At 43.6% G+C, this 17643-nt stretch overlaps 1 protein-coding gene across 2 annotated transcripts in view; it reads right to left on the bottom strand.

The window, feature by feature from the left end:
- Nucleotides 1-5415: 5415 nt before the first annotated feature.
- Nucleotides 5416-17643, bottom strand: part of MOB4 (MOB family member 4, phocein) — a 198040-nt gene continuing 185812 nt past the window's right edge. The window contains exons 8-9 of one of the 2 annotated variants that reach the window (XR_012724753.1): nt 6482-16732; nt 5416-6396 (exon numbers count right to left, since the gene is read on the bottom strand). Coding sequence is in view for 1 of the 2 variants with exons in the window: in XM_075317824.1 (XP_075173939.1) it covers nt 16601-16732 (132 nt within the window). In the remaining variant the exon portion in view is untranslated. Of the gene's footprint in view, nt 16733-17643 lie in introns of both variants that reach the window. The other variant, XM_075317824.1, reaches the window with a different exon arrangement.

Below are 17643 nucleotides of genomic sequence, written 5' to 3'. Positions count from 1 at the left end.
AACGTCTGCCACCTAGTAACTGACGAGCCAAGCTCCTGACCTCCTCCAACAACTTGTGACCTCTCCTCTCGAGAGTCACACTTGACTGACTACTCCTGACCCTCCCTACCAACCCCCAAGCGGGTGGCCCTATTCCCTTCAGGCTATCCATTAGTGTGTCTGGTGGGTGTGGTGCAGAATGTTTCTAGGATTTTTGATTGGCTTGTTCTTAGCAAAACCAAAGGCCAGGGACCCGTAACCAAGGCGGCGATGGACACCATGCAGAAGGGCAGATTGAACAATGTCCTGTGACGACCTGATAAGCCAGGGCTTCACACAGGCGTGTGCACAACACAGCGCATGTGATGAATGTGAAAGTGTTTTGAAGCAGCTTCAACAAAATCATCTAATTCTAAAGTATCATTTTGCTGTTCTTCTGTTGTAATATCTGTTTGTCCCTCAGTTACATGAACAGCACTGTGACCTTCCATCTCTAACATACTGAATCCTAAATTTTCTTCTATCTGTTGTTCATTACTCTCATTCATCAGTTTAATTGTACTTATGTTTGAAGCATTGTCCTTTAGTTTTCTATTCTGCTTTTGCTATTGAAAACATTATCTATGAGCTCAAAAACCTTGCAGGTGATGCATTTTTTTAAGAACGCCTTTTGCAGGTGAAAAACGTATCCTCAAAAAAACGCAGGAAAAACGCTGTGTGTGAATGTAGCCTTAGATCAGGAATAGAACAGCCATTTATAGGACATTTCATAACTTTCCCAAATTCCTATGAAAAAATATTCAGCACATTCTGCATTGCACTGCTGACCCCAATTTATTATATATTTTAGGAGTCGGAGTCGGTCCATTTTATACCGACTCCACCAACATAAGCACTAACTCAGACTCTACAGCCCTGGGGAAAATTACTATTACTAGAGACTGGATTAGCGAGGGAAAGTGGCTAATCCTAGAGACTGCAGGGGGGGGAGGAAAGTTGCTAATACTAGAGACTGCAGGGAGAGGGAAAGAGAGTAATACTAGAGACTGCAGGGGGAGGGATAGAGTAATATCAGAAACTGCAGGGGGAGAGAGAGTAATACTAGAGACTGCAGGGGGGAGGGAAAGAGGCTAATACTAGAGACTGCAAGGGGAGGGAAAGAGGCTAATACTAGAGAGACTGCAGGGGGGAGGGAATAAAAGGCTAATACTAGAGACTGCAGGGGGGAGGAAAAGAGGCTAATACTAGAGACTGCAGGGGGAGGGAAAGAGGCTAATACTAGAGAGACTGCAGGGGGGAGGGAATAAAAGGCTAATACTAGAGAATGCAGGGGGAAGGGAAAGAAAGGCTAATACTACAAACTGCAGGGGGGAGGGAAAGAGGCTAATACTAAATACTGGAGGGGAGAGGAGGGGAAGGGAGGGCCTATTACTGTAGAGGGGGGTAAGAGGGCCTATTGCTGTAGAGGGGGTATAAGAGGGCATGTTGCTTTAGAGAGGGGTTAAGAAGGCCTGTTGCTGTAGAGGGGGGCAAGAGGACCTGTTGCTGTAGAGGGGGGGGGCAAGTGGGCCTGTTGCTGTAGAGGGGGGCAAGAGGGCCTAATGCTGTAGAAGGGGGTTAAGGGGGCCTATTTCTGTAGTGGGGGGGTAAGGGGACCTGTTGCTGTAGAGGGGGGTAAGAGGGCTTATTACTGTAGAGGGGGAGTAAGGGGGCTTATTGCTGTAGAGGGGGGGTGAAAAGGGCCTATTACTGTAGGGGGGGTTAGGGGGCCTATTGCTGTAGAGGGGGGTTAGGGGACTTATTGCTGTAGAGGAGGAGTTTAGAGTTTACAGAGTGAGAAAGTGCAAGGGACAAAAAGCGGTGGGGAAAAGTAAGCACTCAGTATGGAGAGGGGGTCAACATGGTTAACTCATTATGGAGAAGGGACAGCATGATGATTCAATATGGGGAGGGGCTGTGTGAAGACTCAGTATTGAAAGGGGGTAGCATGGGTGGGCTCGGTATGGAGTGGAGCAATGAAGGGGACTCAGTATGAAAAATAGGACAGTGTGATAGCGTGAGGTAGCTTGATGGTCTCAGTATGATAAGTGGGGCAGCGTGGAGGTCTCATAATGGAAAAGAGGCTGGCAGCATTGGGAGCTCATTATGGAGAAATGGGCAACATGGGAGTATGGAGAGGGGCAGTGTGAGGGCTCAGTACGGAGGGAGCAACATGCATGGAACATTGTGAGGATAGTGTGCAGATCATGAATCATAATTGAGGAAGATAAGGGGGGGGACTATGTGGTGTTTTTGCTTATTAGTGGGCAGTGTGACATTCATAGTACACAAGGGCAGACAGTGTGGCGGTCATAGTATACAAGGGCGAACAGTGCAGTGGGAATATTTTATAGGAAAGGATAGCGTAGAAGCAATGTACTATAAGAGGCACAGTGTGGAGTAATATTTTTTTACAGGGAGCAGAGTGAGGAGTAGTAATTTTTTTTTAGGGGCACAGCACAGGGCTCATTTAAGGCACAGCGTTAATTCAGGAACATTGTGATGACACTTATTCAGGGCACCATGTCATAATGTACTGCAGAAGACTGGAGAAGAGGGAAGTCTGCAGAGACGAGCTGTGGATGTGACATCATTATGAAGTCAGGACCATGAGAAAACAGTGATCGGTGAGTGAATTATCACAGACCTTACACTGAACTAACATTTACACATTTAGGGGGAAAAAATGACTGGAGTGCTTCTGTAATATTTGCAGAAAAATCTACCTTTATTTAATATGTAAATGAGGGCACTTCGGTGTACCGTTTATAAATTTCTGCTCACCATGAATTGCTGCAGTGATGCCTCCTGTTCCAAGTCTGCAGACACCTGCCGGTTATTTGTGTCCAATGATTCCCCCCCCCCCAAAAAAGTTCCAATACTGCATCTCAGGAATCCATAAAAATTATTTTATTTAGTCTAAGTATTAAAACATCAGATGAGTCTATATAGGCATGTACAGACTCATATGATGTTTTAATACTTGGAATAAATGAAATAATTTTTATGGATTCCTGATTTGTATTTTGGAACTTTTTTTGGGAAACTTCAGTGCACGGTTGCTGTGGTCTTTGCCTCAGTGAACCGTTGGTGTGGTCTTTGCTTCGGTGCACGGTTGGTGTGGTCTTTGCTTCGGTGCACGGTTGGTGTGGTCTTTGCTTCGGTGCACGGTTGGTGTGGTCTTTGCTTCGGTGCACGGTTGGTGTGGTCTTTGCTTCGGTGCACGGTTGGTGTGGTCTTTGCTTCGGTGCACGGTTGGTGTGGTCTTTGCTTCGGTGCACGGTTGGTGTGGTCTTTGCTTCGGTGCACGGTTGGTGTGGTCTTTGCTTCGGTGCACGGTTGGTGTGGTCTTTGCTTCAGTGCACGGTTGGTGTGGTCTTTGCTTCGGTGCTCCGTTACGCCCTTGTTTTTGTATTTTAAAGTCTTTATTGACAGTGTTCCATTAGTAAATGTGAGTGCTGTCTAAAATCCGCTTACATGTCTGATTTTACCATGCTGTCAATCAACACAAGGGACTGGCTTTCATATGCAAATAGAAAGGCATAAGGGTGCACTGAAGTCCAGTAATTTGCATATTAAAAATAGATTTTCAAGTAAATATTAAAGTTGTCCAGTCTAGAATGATAAGTCTGTAGTCACTCCGTGTATGTCACTCTGTGTAAGTGCAGATTTGTGAATCCTCCCAGTGCACTCACTTCGTTACGAGGATTCTCCAGAGTCTGCGCCGGGAATGGCGCTCAAGTATGCAATATGTAGACTCCCCACTAGAACCTGTCTAGGGGACGTGGCCTTGTTCCACACAAGTGGTTTAAGTGAGGCCGTACTCACTAGTGAAGTTCTGATCGGGAGTATGCATATCGCATACTTGACCGCCGTGAGTGCGCTGGGAGAATTCACAGGTCTGCAGTCAGTAAATGTTCATGTATGTAAACCGAAAAATAATTTTACAAGCAAGCATTTTGCTTGTGCATCGGGTGATCTGACAGCCGGTTTAGTTACACCAGTAATCAGTTTCTGATTAGTAGCACTGTAAATGCACCTCAGAATAACTAAACTTTTGGGAGAATTTTTTTTTTATGTTTTATACCCAATAATTCTTAGCAGATTGGTGGGGAATCTGATCCAGAGACCCTAACAACAGCTGAAAAGTCTTTTTAATAGAGAGCACAGAGCGGATGCAGGCGAGTCATAGTCCTGTCTCCTGACCTGTGCACTTCTAAGTGGTCTTTTGCACAATCTACGGGGGTCTCAGACCCACACCAATGTGCTCAGAATTAATGGACCTAAAACATAGAAGATCTCTCCCAAAAGTTAAGGCATTTTTTAAATGTTCAATAGTGCTACTGCCTGCACCATCAGTACTGTGGTTCCTGTATGGTCCGCAGTCTGATGATGGTTGGTAACAACAACTCCTGGTATCTCTTTAACATTGATAAACACATACAAGAGCTGCAGTTTCATGTCAGACAACTATATTTTGGGCTAGCTTTGGTTCTGGTGATGTAATCTTGAATTCAGATTTGGTGATGTAGTAGTGATTTGAGGTTGGTTCTGGTGATGTAGCTGTGTACAGATGGTGACTCTGGTAACGTTATTGTCATTTGAGGTTAGTTCTGGTGATGTAGTGACTTCAGGTTGGTTCTGATGATGTAGCTGTGTACAGATGGTGGTTCTGGTGATGTAGTCGTAATTTGAGGTTGGTTCTGCTGATCTAGTGATTTCAGGTTGGTTATGGTGATGTAGCTGTGTACAGATGGTGGCTCTAGTAATGTTATGATTTGAAGTTGGATCTGGTGATGTAGTCGTGTAGATGTAGTAATATTTAATTTATTAGACTTGAAAGTAGATCAGTGTGCCAGACTAAATATATATATATAGCTGTCTGAGTCCATACGTCAACCAAATGAGTATTTGACTAAAGCCCCCATACACTATAGACAGGTGTCTCATCACTCAGCTGGCAACTATCTCCCTGACTCTCCCATACACTATAGACAGCTGTCCCATCATTCATCTGGTTCACTTTGGTGAGTGCTCATGTTCTCTGAGACAGACGCTACCAAACATCTCTGGCAGTGACATCGCCAAAATTGGACCTGCTGGGTCCTCATCTCCCTGACAATCAGACTGTTGGCCAATCCTGTCTATCCCCGGGTTCAGCCAACTGTAGTCTGTGTACGAATTACAGTTATATTACTTTCTTCTGTTTTGCTTTTGGAGATTTTGAGTACTTCCATGTATGCCTGTCATAGGATTTTACTGTAATGTACTGGTCCACTTTGCTTTTGTTACATATATTACGCTAACTATATTAACAATATGTAATGGTTTTGTTTATAAAAAAATAAAATTAAAAAAAAAATGACATTTCAAATTAAAACATTCATGTTAAACAAGTTTCTTGCAATGAAACACTTTAATGAACAGTTTTCAACTTATTTTCATAAAATTTTACAACAGCAAAAATCAGTGTTGCATATAATGCACAATTGTTATACAACCATGTAATGCAAATACAAATCTACTTTGTGTAATTTAAACAGAATCTAAAGTATCCCCAAAACTTATCAGCAACACAGATCAATACAGTAATTAAAAACGTACTTGATTGCGATAAGAATCTAATCTAGTTGTAGAACCTGTGCCTTGAGGTACATTTAGGCCTTGTGCGCACTAGGCGTTTTTGCTGCGTTTTTTACCACGTTTTTGTGCTGAAAACGTAGTGACATTGCTTCCCCAGCAATGTCTATGGGTTTTCAGAAGTGCTGTCCGCACACAGCGTTTTTTTGTAGCTGTGTTTTTGTGGTGACCACAAAAATGCAGCATGTCAATTATTTCTGCGTTTTTCACTGCGTTTTTCACCCATTGAGTTCAATGAGATGTTCAACAACGCAATGAAAAACGCATATAGCTGCGTTTCTATGACTAAAAACGCAGCTATAAACGCAAGGGGTGGGCAGTATAGTGACGTGTACAGGAAGAGGATTCCTTCTGTTGGTAAACACAGAAGCATGAATCCTCCCGGTACCCTCACCGCTGCTTCCACAACCCGCCCGGTGCCATGTTAGCTCTGTGCGGCGCTATGTCTGGGCGGGAGGTGGAGGCAGCGGCGAAAACAAAAGTGAACAGTAGAAAAAAAAAATGTCATATATATTCACCTGTCTGCAGGGTCCCGGTGCCATGCCCGCTCCTGTCCCGGTCCCGCCGCTCTGGCTGTGTGCAGTCTCCCCGGGGCACGTACGAAGCTTGCAGGACCTGGTGGTGGATCACCTGATGCAGTCACCTGACGCATCAGCTGATCGTAATTCTCGCGGTGTAGCCGGCTTTTTCGCGCCCGGCCGGCTATCAGCTGATCCTGCCGTCAGGAGACTTCATCAGCTGATTACCGGCAGCTGCTGCAGCGATCGGACAGGATCAGACTCTCATCCGATCGCCCCAGGAGCTGCCGGTAATCAGCACAGACGTGAGTATTTATTTATTTTTTTTGCACCGATGCATCAGCTGATTGTATAATCGGCTTTTATACAATCAGCTGATGTGTGATGTGCTTCAGCCCCTAGAACCTGACACATCATCTGATCGCTTTGCCTTCCAGCAAACCGATCAGATGATATTGGATCCGGATTAGACGGCGCGGGACCCTGACCCAGGATTACTGCGGAGGGGGGTTCTTTATTTCAATAAAGATGGAGTCACTAATTGTGTTGTGTTTTATTTCTAATAAAAATATTTTTCTGGAACTTCCGGCTCCTGCGCTGATCATGTAGGACACAGGACGCCTGAGCTCTGTCATTCCCTGCAGCTCTGACATATATACCGGACAACCCACCAGCCTCCCCCGCTCCATACCACCGGTGAGTGAAGTTGCTACATGCAGGGAAGCTCATGGGGAGCCATGGAGATAATCACTTGAAACAACGCGGTGAACTTCGCTCTCCCCCTCCCTCTCAAGATCTGGCAGCGTGATAAAGATGGCGCCGGAGCCTGCCCTGCACTAAAATCAGATCTGTACACAGAGAGCAGGACGCAGCTGACGGTTTACCTTGCACTCACTCCCCCAGCACTAAACAGTTAACCGGCAGCAGAATAATAAATCTCCTGGAGTCCTGATAAGATATCAGCAGCAAACAACTCTACTGACAAGTTCTGCAAAGAGCAGAGTTAAAGCAGGGAATCCCTGGGCCCTTCCCCCATCCTGTCCAGACCTGTGCATAAGCAGGTGCTGAATCTCTAGGCATACAGAATCAATGCAAAGCTCTGGAGAAAGTGAAAGAAGCTGAAGGAGGGAAGTTTAAACATACATCCCTGCAAAGTTACAGGACAGTGAGAATTCATATAACTCTGGCAGGGGGGAGAAAGGGGTGAAAGTGAGAATAAACAAAAGGGGGAGCAGAATCAAGATTTGTCTGACAACCCACACTAAAATCAGTGTCAAAACTTACGTCCCTTCACTCACTATTTGATGGAAAGATACCTGCTGCGCAGCAGCTCCAAAACACAGAATCCTCATACATCCAGCGTACAGTGTGAAAAAAAGATTGTGACTGCCCATACAGAATTAAGTATCCCTCTGTCACCTGAAAATACTCATCAGATGGAGATGGAGGATTCCCAGGGGACCCCGGATGTATTCAAAACAATGGAGGGTATGGAGTATAAGCGTCTGGCTGATGAAGTCGCCAATCGTTTGCTACCTGACATCTCCGCTACAATTAATGCATCAATAGCAACAGCTCTCAGTGCCATACAGAACCAACTTGATGAGACGGTGGAACAGGTTGCGGCTATGGAAACCAGAATGTCGACGTTAGAGGAGGACTTCGGCTCTGACCACACTACAGTCATGCGTCTGGCCAGGGAGAATCTGATCCTGAGGGACCGTGTGGACGATCTGGAGAACCGCTCCAGAAGAAGCAATTTGCGCATTGTCGGCCTGCCTGAAACATACCCGGTTGGTGAGCTACGTACATTGTGTGAATCCACTATTCCTACAACCCTGGGAGTAGCAGGAAGGAGAAAAGTGGAAAGGGTGCACCGCATTGGTCCGCCAAGGAGAGGTGATGAGAGTAAAAATAACAGACGCCCAAGACAAGTCATAATGAAATACTTGGACTTCTCCGATAAACAGGAAATATTACAGGCATACAGGAAATTGAAACATCCCTTGGAGGTGAAAGGCTCGCGCATCTTGCTCTTCGAGGATTTTTCTGCGGAGGTCACACGGCAGCGGAGGGCATTCTCATACATATGCTCTGCCTTATTTAAGAGAAATATATGCTTCCAGTTAAAGTACCCGGCAACGTTGATTATCAGACATCAAGATGGATCCTACAATTCTCTCAAGTCCAAAGGAGGCAGAGGCCTTTATTGAGCGGATCAGCAGTCCTCGTGACCTCAGGAATTCTCCAGTACAAGGGCGCAACGACTCACTGAACCAGAGAGTGACCAAAGGGAGCTCTGTGAAGCTCGCTACAGCTTCCCCGAAGGACCGGAGACAGCAAAACAAGGAACTTAAGGGAACCTGAGACAAATAGACAAATGTCGGATGTGTAAAGTTCAAGGTGGGACACCTGTTTTTGATTTAGGCTGGAGAAGCCGCAGTGGAAAAAGTTCAAGAAATCCGAGGCGGAGGAAAGGAAAGAGAACTTTTTTTTTTTCCTTCTCTCTTTCTTTGTAGGTGGGACAGTCCTTTATATTGGTTAAATGCTATACAAGTATAAGGTTGACTGAGCTTGGAAAGTGATCAGAAAAAAGTGAAGTCTGAGTATTTTGGTATAGTTGGGGGGGGGGAGGGGAGGGAGATGTTTGAAATGTTTGGGGATTTTGGATTCAAGTGAAGTAGCAAAGATTTTACACAGAGTTATTATTATTACTACTACTCTCATTATTGCAAGTGAGCACTATGTTCAATTGTCTAATTGGTTGAATTTTTTTTTGGCAAGGGAGGGCAGCAAAAACATGGTAAACGAAAGTCAGGATTTCCATTTATTACATGTGCTTTATGAGAATAGTCACCTGGAATGTTAAGGGGTTACGTTCCCCCCAAAAAAGAATTAAGATATTACGCCACCTTAATCGCCTCAAACCGGACATTGCGCTCCTTCAGGAAACTCATCTGGAAGGTTCAGACATGCAGAGGATGGGGAAATTGTGGGTTGGAGTCTATGGGTCATCTTCAGTTAAAAGGAAAGCAGGGGTTATTACATTAGTCAGTAGGAGATTACAACATCAAGTCCTGGAAACATATGCGGACACGGAAGGTAGGGTTCAGATGGTCTCAGTGGAGATACCTGGAGGAATTTATAAAATCTTTAATATTTATGCCCCGAACGAAAACAACAAATCATTCTTTCAACGACTTGAGGCCAAAATTTTAGAACATGCCCATTTTAATCTAATAATTGGGGGGGATTTCAACTCGGTGGTATCTGTGCTAGAGGACAGGAAAAATGCTAAAGGCCCCCCAAATGTACCGCGTGGCCATGATAAAGTTATGCGTCCTCTGTTAAATGCCACGGCCTTATGGGATGCGTGGAGACTATTGCACCCTCAGGATAGGGAATTTACGCACTATTCACATGCTAATAGCTCCTGGTCTCGCATTGACTACTTCCTTATTTCAGGGAACCTGGTACGTGCGCTCCACTCAGCTACTATCCAGGATTTGGTGATTTCTGACCATGCCCCAGTGGTGCTAGACCTAGCAAACATTTATCCCAGAGGAACGGACTATCTGTGGAGATATCCTTCCTTCCTTAAAGATAACGAAGATTTTTCCTTGAAATTAAAGGAATGGTGGACGGAATTTATGGTACATAATGATCAACATAAAGACACACCTATGTTATTATGGGACACGGCGAAGGCAGTATTACGGGGCAGAACGATAGCACATGTTTCCTATTTGAAGAAAAAGGCTCATCTTAAATTTACTGAAACCTCCCATAAATTGAGGGAAGCATATACTTCTTTTCAAAAGCATCCTGATAGGGACCATAGAGATAGATGGGTAATAGCCCAAAGAGCTTTTAATGAGTGGGCGGAAAAACGGGAACAAATGGCTAGGTCAATGCAAGAAGCTACATTACATCGCTTTGGAAATAAAGCAGGGAAAATACTGGCCAACTTAGCGAAAAATAGGATTATAACTCAGGGACCCATGCAAATAAAAAATCAAAAGGGGGAGATACACAAAAACCCTAAGACAATAATTGAGACTTTAGGCACGTATTATAGAAACCTTTATTCGTCGGAAAAGCGAGACAAATTTCCCGATAATAATCTTTTATCTAAAGTGACACTACCTCGACTCACAGAAGAGCATCGCACTTTTCTGAATGCCAAAATTACGGGGGAAGAAGTATTGGGGACAATCAACTCCATGCATAATTATAAAGCCCCTGGTCCTGACGGATTTACGGGAGAATTCTATAAAACAGTAAAGGAAGAGATCTTACCTACATTACTAGAGCTGTATAATAGCATACTAGACGGTAATGCGTCTTCCAAAATAATAACCGGGCATATATAAAATTGATCCCTAAAAAGGGGAAGGATCCGAAGGATCCGGGTTCGTATAGGCCCATATCACTTGTCAACCTAGATATGAAGATAATGTCAAAGATTATGGCAAATCGTCTAGCTATAATTCTTCCCCAACTGATTTCCCCAGCACAGGCCGGTTTCATTCAGAAAAGATCAGGGACACTAAATATTAGAAAAGTGCTTCTTGTCCTGGATAGGGTTAACCTTCAGCCTCTGAAAGGAGAATCTCCCGCTTTGCTTACAATAGATGCCGAGAAAGCCTTTGACAATATTGAGTGGTCATGGCTTTATAGAGTTCTAGATGAAATGCGTTTTTCGGGGTCATTTTATACCTACATTAGAGAAATTTACACAAATCCGAAGGCTCAAGTTTACATTCCAGGATATCTGTCAGCCCCTTTTCCGTTACTGAAAGGAACCAGACAGGGTTGCCCCCTTTCCCCATTACTTTTTAATCTGGCTCTGGAACCATTGGTACGATTGTTATCTACACATAGCACCTTCCAGGGTATTTCTGTAAATAATAGAGAAATTCAGTCAGCTTTTTTTGCGGATGACATTTTGCTTTTCCTTTCGAATCCAGCTCAGCAGGTCCCCGAGATTTTACAAATTTTGCGAGAGTTTGGAGCGTACTCAGGCTTCACGATTAATGCGTCAAAGTGCGAGCTCCTATACCTGGGAGGGACAAATGTTCAAACATGGGAGCAGAACCCTTTTGAAGGAATTACAGTGGCTAAGTCATATATCACATACTTGGGAGTTAAAATAGGTAAGGTTCCGGCAACCCTTTATAGTCTAAACTATCCACCCCTTCTGAGCCAAATAGAGCAAGATCTTAAAAGATGGCACGACCTTCCATTGAACCTAATTGGTAGAGTCCACCTAATTAAGATGATGTCGATATCAAAATTAATGTATCATCTTCAAACACTTCCCCTGCTTCTCAAGCATAAAGATATTGTCCAGCTAAATAGAGCTTTTTCACACTTCATTTGGAGAGGGAAACGCCCTCGTATAGGGCTTAAGAAGTTGATGGCATCTAAGGTTCATGGAGGTCTGAGTTTGCCGAACATTCGGGGTTACAATATAGCCTGTTTGACTAGATATATATTGGATTGGATTAAGGGCTCTAGGCATTATTCAGCGTTGGAGCTTGAGAGAGACTATGCACAGCCTTGGGATCTGGTGGCATTGCTTCATACTAGGCAGGCTAATCTCCCAGTGAAAGTCAAGCACTCTTCCTTATTTAAAGACACGATTGCAACGTGGAAGGCGTTGAGGAAAAATTACAAACTTCCCCATAAAATATCCAAATACTTGCCTATATGGGGGAATCCAGAGTTTGTGCAGGGGACAAGCAATAAGCTGTTTGAAGAGTGGAAGGTGAGGGGTATAAGGACTGTTGCTCATCTCTTGCACACCTCAGAGCCTAGATGGTTGAGTAGAGACGAAATTATAGCGCAGTATGGCCTGGGGCCTAACCAAGTAATCCAATATGACCAAGTGAGATATAGTATTATGACTCAGTTGCATGATGTGACCCAGGAGGTAGTATTTAACTCTTTTGATTGGTAAAGAACTCAATAACTTCATCATCTATCTCTTTTCTTTATGGAGCCATGCGTGATCTATTAATAGGACAGCACCCGGAAGGTTTATTTAAATCTTGGGAAAAACAATTTGAGGACCCGTCTATGGGGGTAAAAATTAGGGGAGGGTGGAATGCTCTTCGTAAATCAATTTTAAATGAGAATTGGCGAGAAACCCAATTTAGAATTATGCACAAGGCAATTTATGGTTTTAATCTCCCTCCATCAGCAACAAAGCCAGACAGGCTTACGTATTGCCCTAAGTGTAAGAGTAGTGGAACTGATCTCCTTCACGGGTTGTGGTCCTGCCCCCATTTGAGTCCATTATGGTCACAGATCAAAAGTTGTATACAAAAGGTGTGGGGTCTTGAAGTTCGGCTCTCACCTGGGTTCGCTATTTTTCACCATTGGGAGGAGGGGAACGATACCAAAGGGAAGATGACTAACCCACCCAGACTTATACATGTGATACTTCTGGCAGCCAAGAGAGCGATACTAAAAAATTGGTTGGAGTCTAGGGTCCCCGCGATTGAAGAGATCTTGGGTCAGCTCATGCATCTTCTTGAAATAGAAGGATTGGATGCAGAAAGGAGGGCGGATAGAATACGACAGCACTTTAACAAATGGAAGAAATTCATACTGGCCTATTGTACTCGGGAGGAGATAGTCAGGATTATGTCACCTTTCAAAGACACAGTCTGGTATCATACTGAAAAATTGAAAGATACATTGGATGGCTTGGAGGTGGGGGAGGAAAGGCTGAAAGCTGACTAAAAGGAGAGGGGGAAATAACCGATTTGAGTGGGACTTCTTTATTCTATGTCATTACCATGTTCACAAGGGTTCAATGGGGGGAATAATAAGAATGATGGGTTAAGGGGTCGCTGCTTTCCTTTGCTTTATCTTGCCATGTTACGGTTATTGATTTTAAAAATTGGTATGGAATTTGGGATGATCAAACATGACAATGTAATGTTGAATTTGCAATGCTGAATTCGCTTATGCCAGTGTTATGTTATTGAAAAATTTGAATAAAAATATAGTTAAAAAAAAAAAAAATATTTTTCTGTGTGTTGTGTTTTTTTTTTTATCATTACTAGAAATTCATGGTGGCCATGTCTAATATTGGCGTGACACCATGAATTTCGGGCTTAGGGCCAGCTGATACTATACAGCTAGCCCTAACTCCATTACTCCAGCGAGCCACCCGGCATCAGGGCAGCTGGAAGAGTTGGATACAGCGCCAGAAGATGGCGCTTCTATGAAAGCGCCATTTTCTGGGGTGGCTGCGGGACTGCAATTCAAAGCGGGGGTGCCCAGAAAGCATGGGCACCCTGCACTGTGGATTCCAATCCCCAGCTGCCTAGTTGTACCCGGCTGGACTCAAAAATTGGGCGAAGCCCACGTCATTTTTTTTTAAATTATTCATGAAATTCATGAAATATAAAAAAAAGGGCTTCCCTATATTTTTGATTCCCAGCCGGGTACAAATAGGCAGCTGGGGTTGGGGGCAGCCTGTACCTGCCTGCTGTACCCGGCTAGCATACAAAAATATGGCGAAGCCCACGTCATTTTTTTGGGGGGCAAAAAACTCCTGCATTCAGTCCTAGATGGAGGATGCTGAGCCTTATAGTTCTGCAGCTGCTGTCTGCTCTCCTGCATACAATGAACATTTTGAAGAAGGAAATGACATAAGACCTTTTTTTTTTTCATCAACAATCTTTAATGGCATTGTGCACTGATTAAAAACGCAGTGAGCAAAAACGCAGCAAAAAACGCACCAAATCGCGTTTTTTTTAGCCGCGGGTGCGTTTTTTGAGACAAAAATGCACATAAAAACGCAGCGTGAAAAAAACGCCTAGTGCGCACATACCCTTAAATAGCCTTTTACACAGGCTGACCGCACTTCCATGCTATCATTGTGGATTAGGTTTTATTATATTGTCCAAGAAGATGAAAATATTTGTTCTACTCCGTGGATAATATAATTAAGAGATCTGCATCTAAAATGGCTGTGCACAATATATACAGACACTATATTCAACAAAAGGAACTATCATAGCCATACATGCCAAAAGGTCTAAAATACAATCAAATTTTTTATAATTTGAAGCCAAGCTTTCCCAAAATAATGTTCTCTGCTTTAAAGGGGTTGTCCTATGAACTAAAGTACTGTCCAATAAAAATAAAATGGAAAAATTAAGCGTTTTCACAATCGGATGTTTTTAAAAAATATTATGCAGGTAAATTTATAATGCTCCCCCTTCTGTATCCTGTGTAATGTATCATTCACACATCATTTGGTCAATATTTTGCATCAATGTTTGTATGCCAAAACCAGTAGTGGAAGTTAGAGAAAAACGAAAATTTAAAGATTGACAACTGTTCTATGTTTTGGAGACATTCCTGGTTGTGGTAAAATACTGATGAAATACTAATCAAAAATACTTGTGTGAATAAAGCCTTAAGAGGGCTTTACATGCTGCGACATCGCTAGCAATTGCTAGCGATGTCGAGCGAGATAACACCTGCCCCCGTCGTGCGGCCGATATGTGGTGGTCGTTGCCGTAGCGAACATTATCGCTACGGCAGCGTCACATGCACATACCTGCTCTGCAACGTCGCTCCGGCCAGCGAACCGCCTCCTTTCTAAGGGGGCGGGTCGTGTGGCGTCACAGCGACGTCACATGGCAGCCGTCCAATAGAAGCGGAGGGGCGGAGATGAGCGGGACATAAACATCCCGCCCACCTCCTTCCTTCCGCATTGCCGGTGGAGGCAGGTAAGGAGATGTTTGTCGCTCCTGCGGTGTCACACTCCGCAATGTGTGCTGCCGCAGGAACGCCAAACAACATCGCTAAAAAGCAGAATTTTTGTTATTTCAGGATGACCTTTCCACGGCAAACGATTTTGCCCTCTTTGTGATAGTTTCAGATCGCTCTTAAGTTTTACACACTGCGATATCGTTAATGACGCCGGATGTGCATCACAAACAACGTGACCCCAACGAGAATTCATTAACGATATCGTAGCGTGTAAAGCCCGCTTTAGGCTATGTGCCCACGCTGCAGAAAATTCACGGAATTTGCCGCAACGTTTTTGCGGAAATTCCGCGGATTTCTCAAATATCCGCAGTACAGCGAGTCCCCAGCCATTTCTATGGCATTTTGGAACTGCTGTGCCCATGCTGCATTTTTTTCTGCAGTGGAAATAGTGCGGATTTCCCTGCGGAAAAATCTGCAGCATGTCAATTATTTCTGCGGATTTTTCCTGCACGATCCTATACTTCCTGCCTTGATAGAAGACACCGGAGTCACTTCCTCCCGTGCAGAGGAGCGCGGTGGAGCAAGGAGCGGGCAGCAGGTGGTGGGCGGTGCCTGCACGAGCTCCGGTCATGTGACAGCCGAAGTTAGTTCAGGCCCGCCCACCTTCTCCTGCAAAGTGCAGACAGACACGGCCGGAGAGTGAAGTGCTGCGTGATGGAGGCAAGTATGAACTCACCAATCACTCCAGCACTTGTTCTGCATTGAGGATGCAGTGCCCAAGCCATGGTACTGTATCCTCAATGCAGAATGACCGCAGTATATCCGCAAGACATTCCGCAATACAACCGCAGCATGTAAACAGACAAAGTTGTGCTGCGGTTTTCTGGGAGCTCCTACAGAATGTCCTGCGGATATATCTGCAAGACACTTTCCCCGTGGGCACATAGCCTAAGACTTGCATCTGGTCATGTAAAAGAGCTTTAGCTACTAATCGACTTGTGCTGTTTTAATTGATCCGACAGAAGGAGGAATAAGTGAATATTCTGTACTGAGGTTGCTAGCAGGGGCTATTCTATTTTATCATTTTACTTCTTCCTTCCTGTTCCTCTCATTTAAGTTATCTATTTTATGTAATATAACAGAGGACCTTTAAATTCACCTTAATAAATCACACCGGTGCAGAACAAGAGCTCAGTAGATGAACACAATCTGGTTATATGTCCAGCTAGTGAGCTCCTTGAACTGCACTTCTATGATTTATTGAGGAGATGCCAGAGATCCTCCGCTTTATCACATGCCATCGGTATGTAGCTAAAAGGAACAGGCCAAGAGGAGTAAGGTCAGAAGCAAAAAAAAATATTCCCTGCTAGCAGAATCAGTAGAGAATATTCACTTATGCTTCCTCCCTCATTGCGTGAGAACAATACAAAAGAGAATGTGCCAATCTGCAGCTAAAGCACCTCTACATGATCGGGGACAAGCCTCACACAGGATACCACAGTAGCAATATTATCGATTTATCTCTGAAAAGCTACACTCTTAAAAAAACACATCAAATTGTGAAAACAATTCATCTTTAATTGTGGATTAAAACAGCACTTTTCTTTATGGGACATCTGCCGTCAAGTAATATATTCATTTAATTTTCAAAATGAAGAAAACCATAATGAATATTACAGATGTAATTATGCTTCACTTTCTCCAGCAACCAGTCTTTGAACTTCTTCTTCCAAGATGGGAACAATTAGATTATCTTTGGACATCAAGTTGTACTTCATAACAAATTTGGTGAAACGATGGCACAAGAAAGTTTCATTCTGAAAAAAAAAAAAGAAGCACAATCATTATGATATCTATGTTTTTCTCATTTTTAAAGCATAATAAGACATCACAAACGTCAATTTAACGCAATGTTATTTCTAAATAATGCTTTATCGAGGCACCGGTCTATTTTTATTCCATTCAGTATTGCCCAGTTCAAAAGCTCTAAATTTCTTCGTCCTCTGTCTCTGCATTTTGTAAATTAGAGCTGCTAATTGATGATACAATAATAGCAAAATAAGGACTTGTTTTTGCGGGACTACAAGTAGTTGTAGTTTTGAATGTCGTAAAAAAATAAATAAATAATTGGTGGCATAAAATGGTGAAACCCACCAAATTCTGCGACAGACATGCCTCCCCCGGCGACGGACATGCCCCCCACATGTCAAAATGTGACAGCGCGATTTACAGCGCTGTAACGGGGAACTCGTCTTCGGAGGCAGCGTTAATGCAAACATGGGGAGGCGATGGTTGCCATGGTAGCACAGGGTCATGTGATGACTCCTATCGCTATCATGACGTAGTTCCGGTTACGGCCGGCAGATCCGCACCTGTAACAGGAGAGTAGCATTTTTCCTGATCAGAACGATGCTACGTTAAACAGGAGGAGAAATGAACGAGCGATCAGACTGCAGATCCTTATAGTGCCATAAGGGGACTAGTAAAATTTTAAAAACCGTAAAAAAAAAAAAAAAGTTAAGAAAAAACCCCCAAAAACTAAAAGTTCAACTCACCCCCTCATTTGCCCTATTGAAAATTAAAGGGTTAAAAAAATTAAAAAATATACACTGGTATCTCTGCGTTCAGAAATACCCGATCTATGAAAATATAAAATTAATCTGATTGGAATTTTTTGCTGCTATATGTTTACTGAACGCTAAAATTACATTTTTTTTGTTGTCGCAAA

The sequence above is a fragment of the Anomaloglossus baeobatrachus genome, chromosome 7 (assembly GCF_048569485.1).
Source record: "Anomaloglossus baeobatrachus isolate aAnoBae1 chromosome 7, aAnoBae1.hap1, whole genome shotgun sequence".
Classification (NCBI taxonomy): Eukaryota; Metazoa; Chordata; class Amphibia; order Anura; family Aromobatidae; genus Anomaloglossus; species Anomaloglossus baeobatrachus.
Note: the sequence above shows the minus strand (reverse complement) of the source record. Positions and strands in the feature narration are given on the sequence as shown.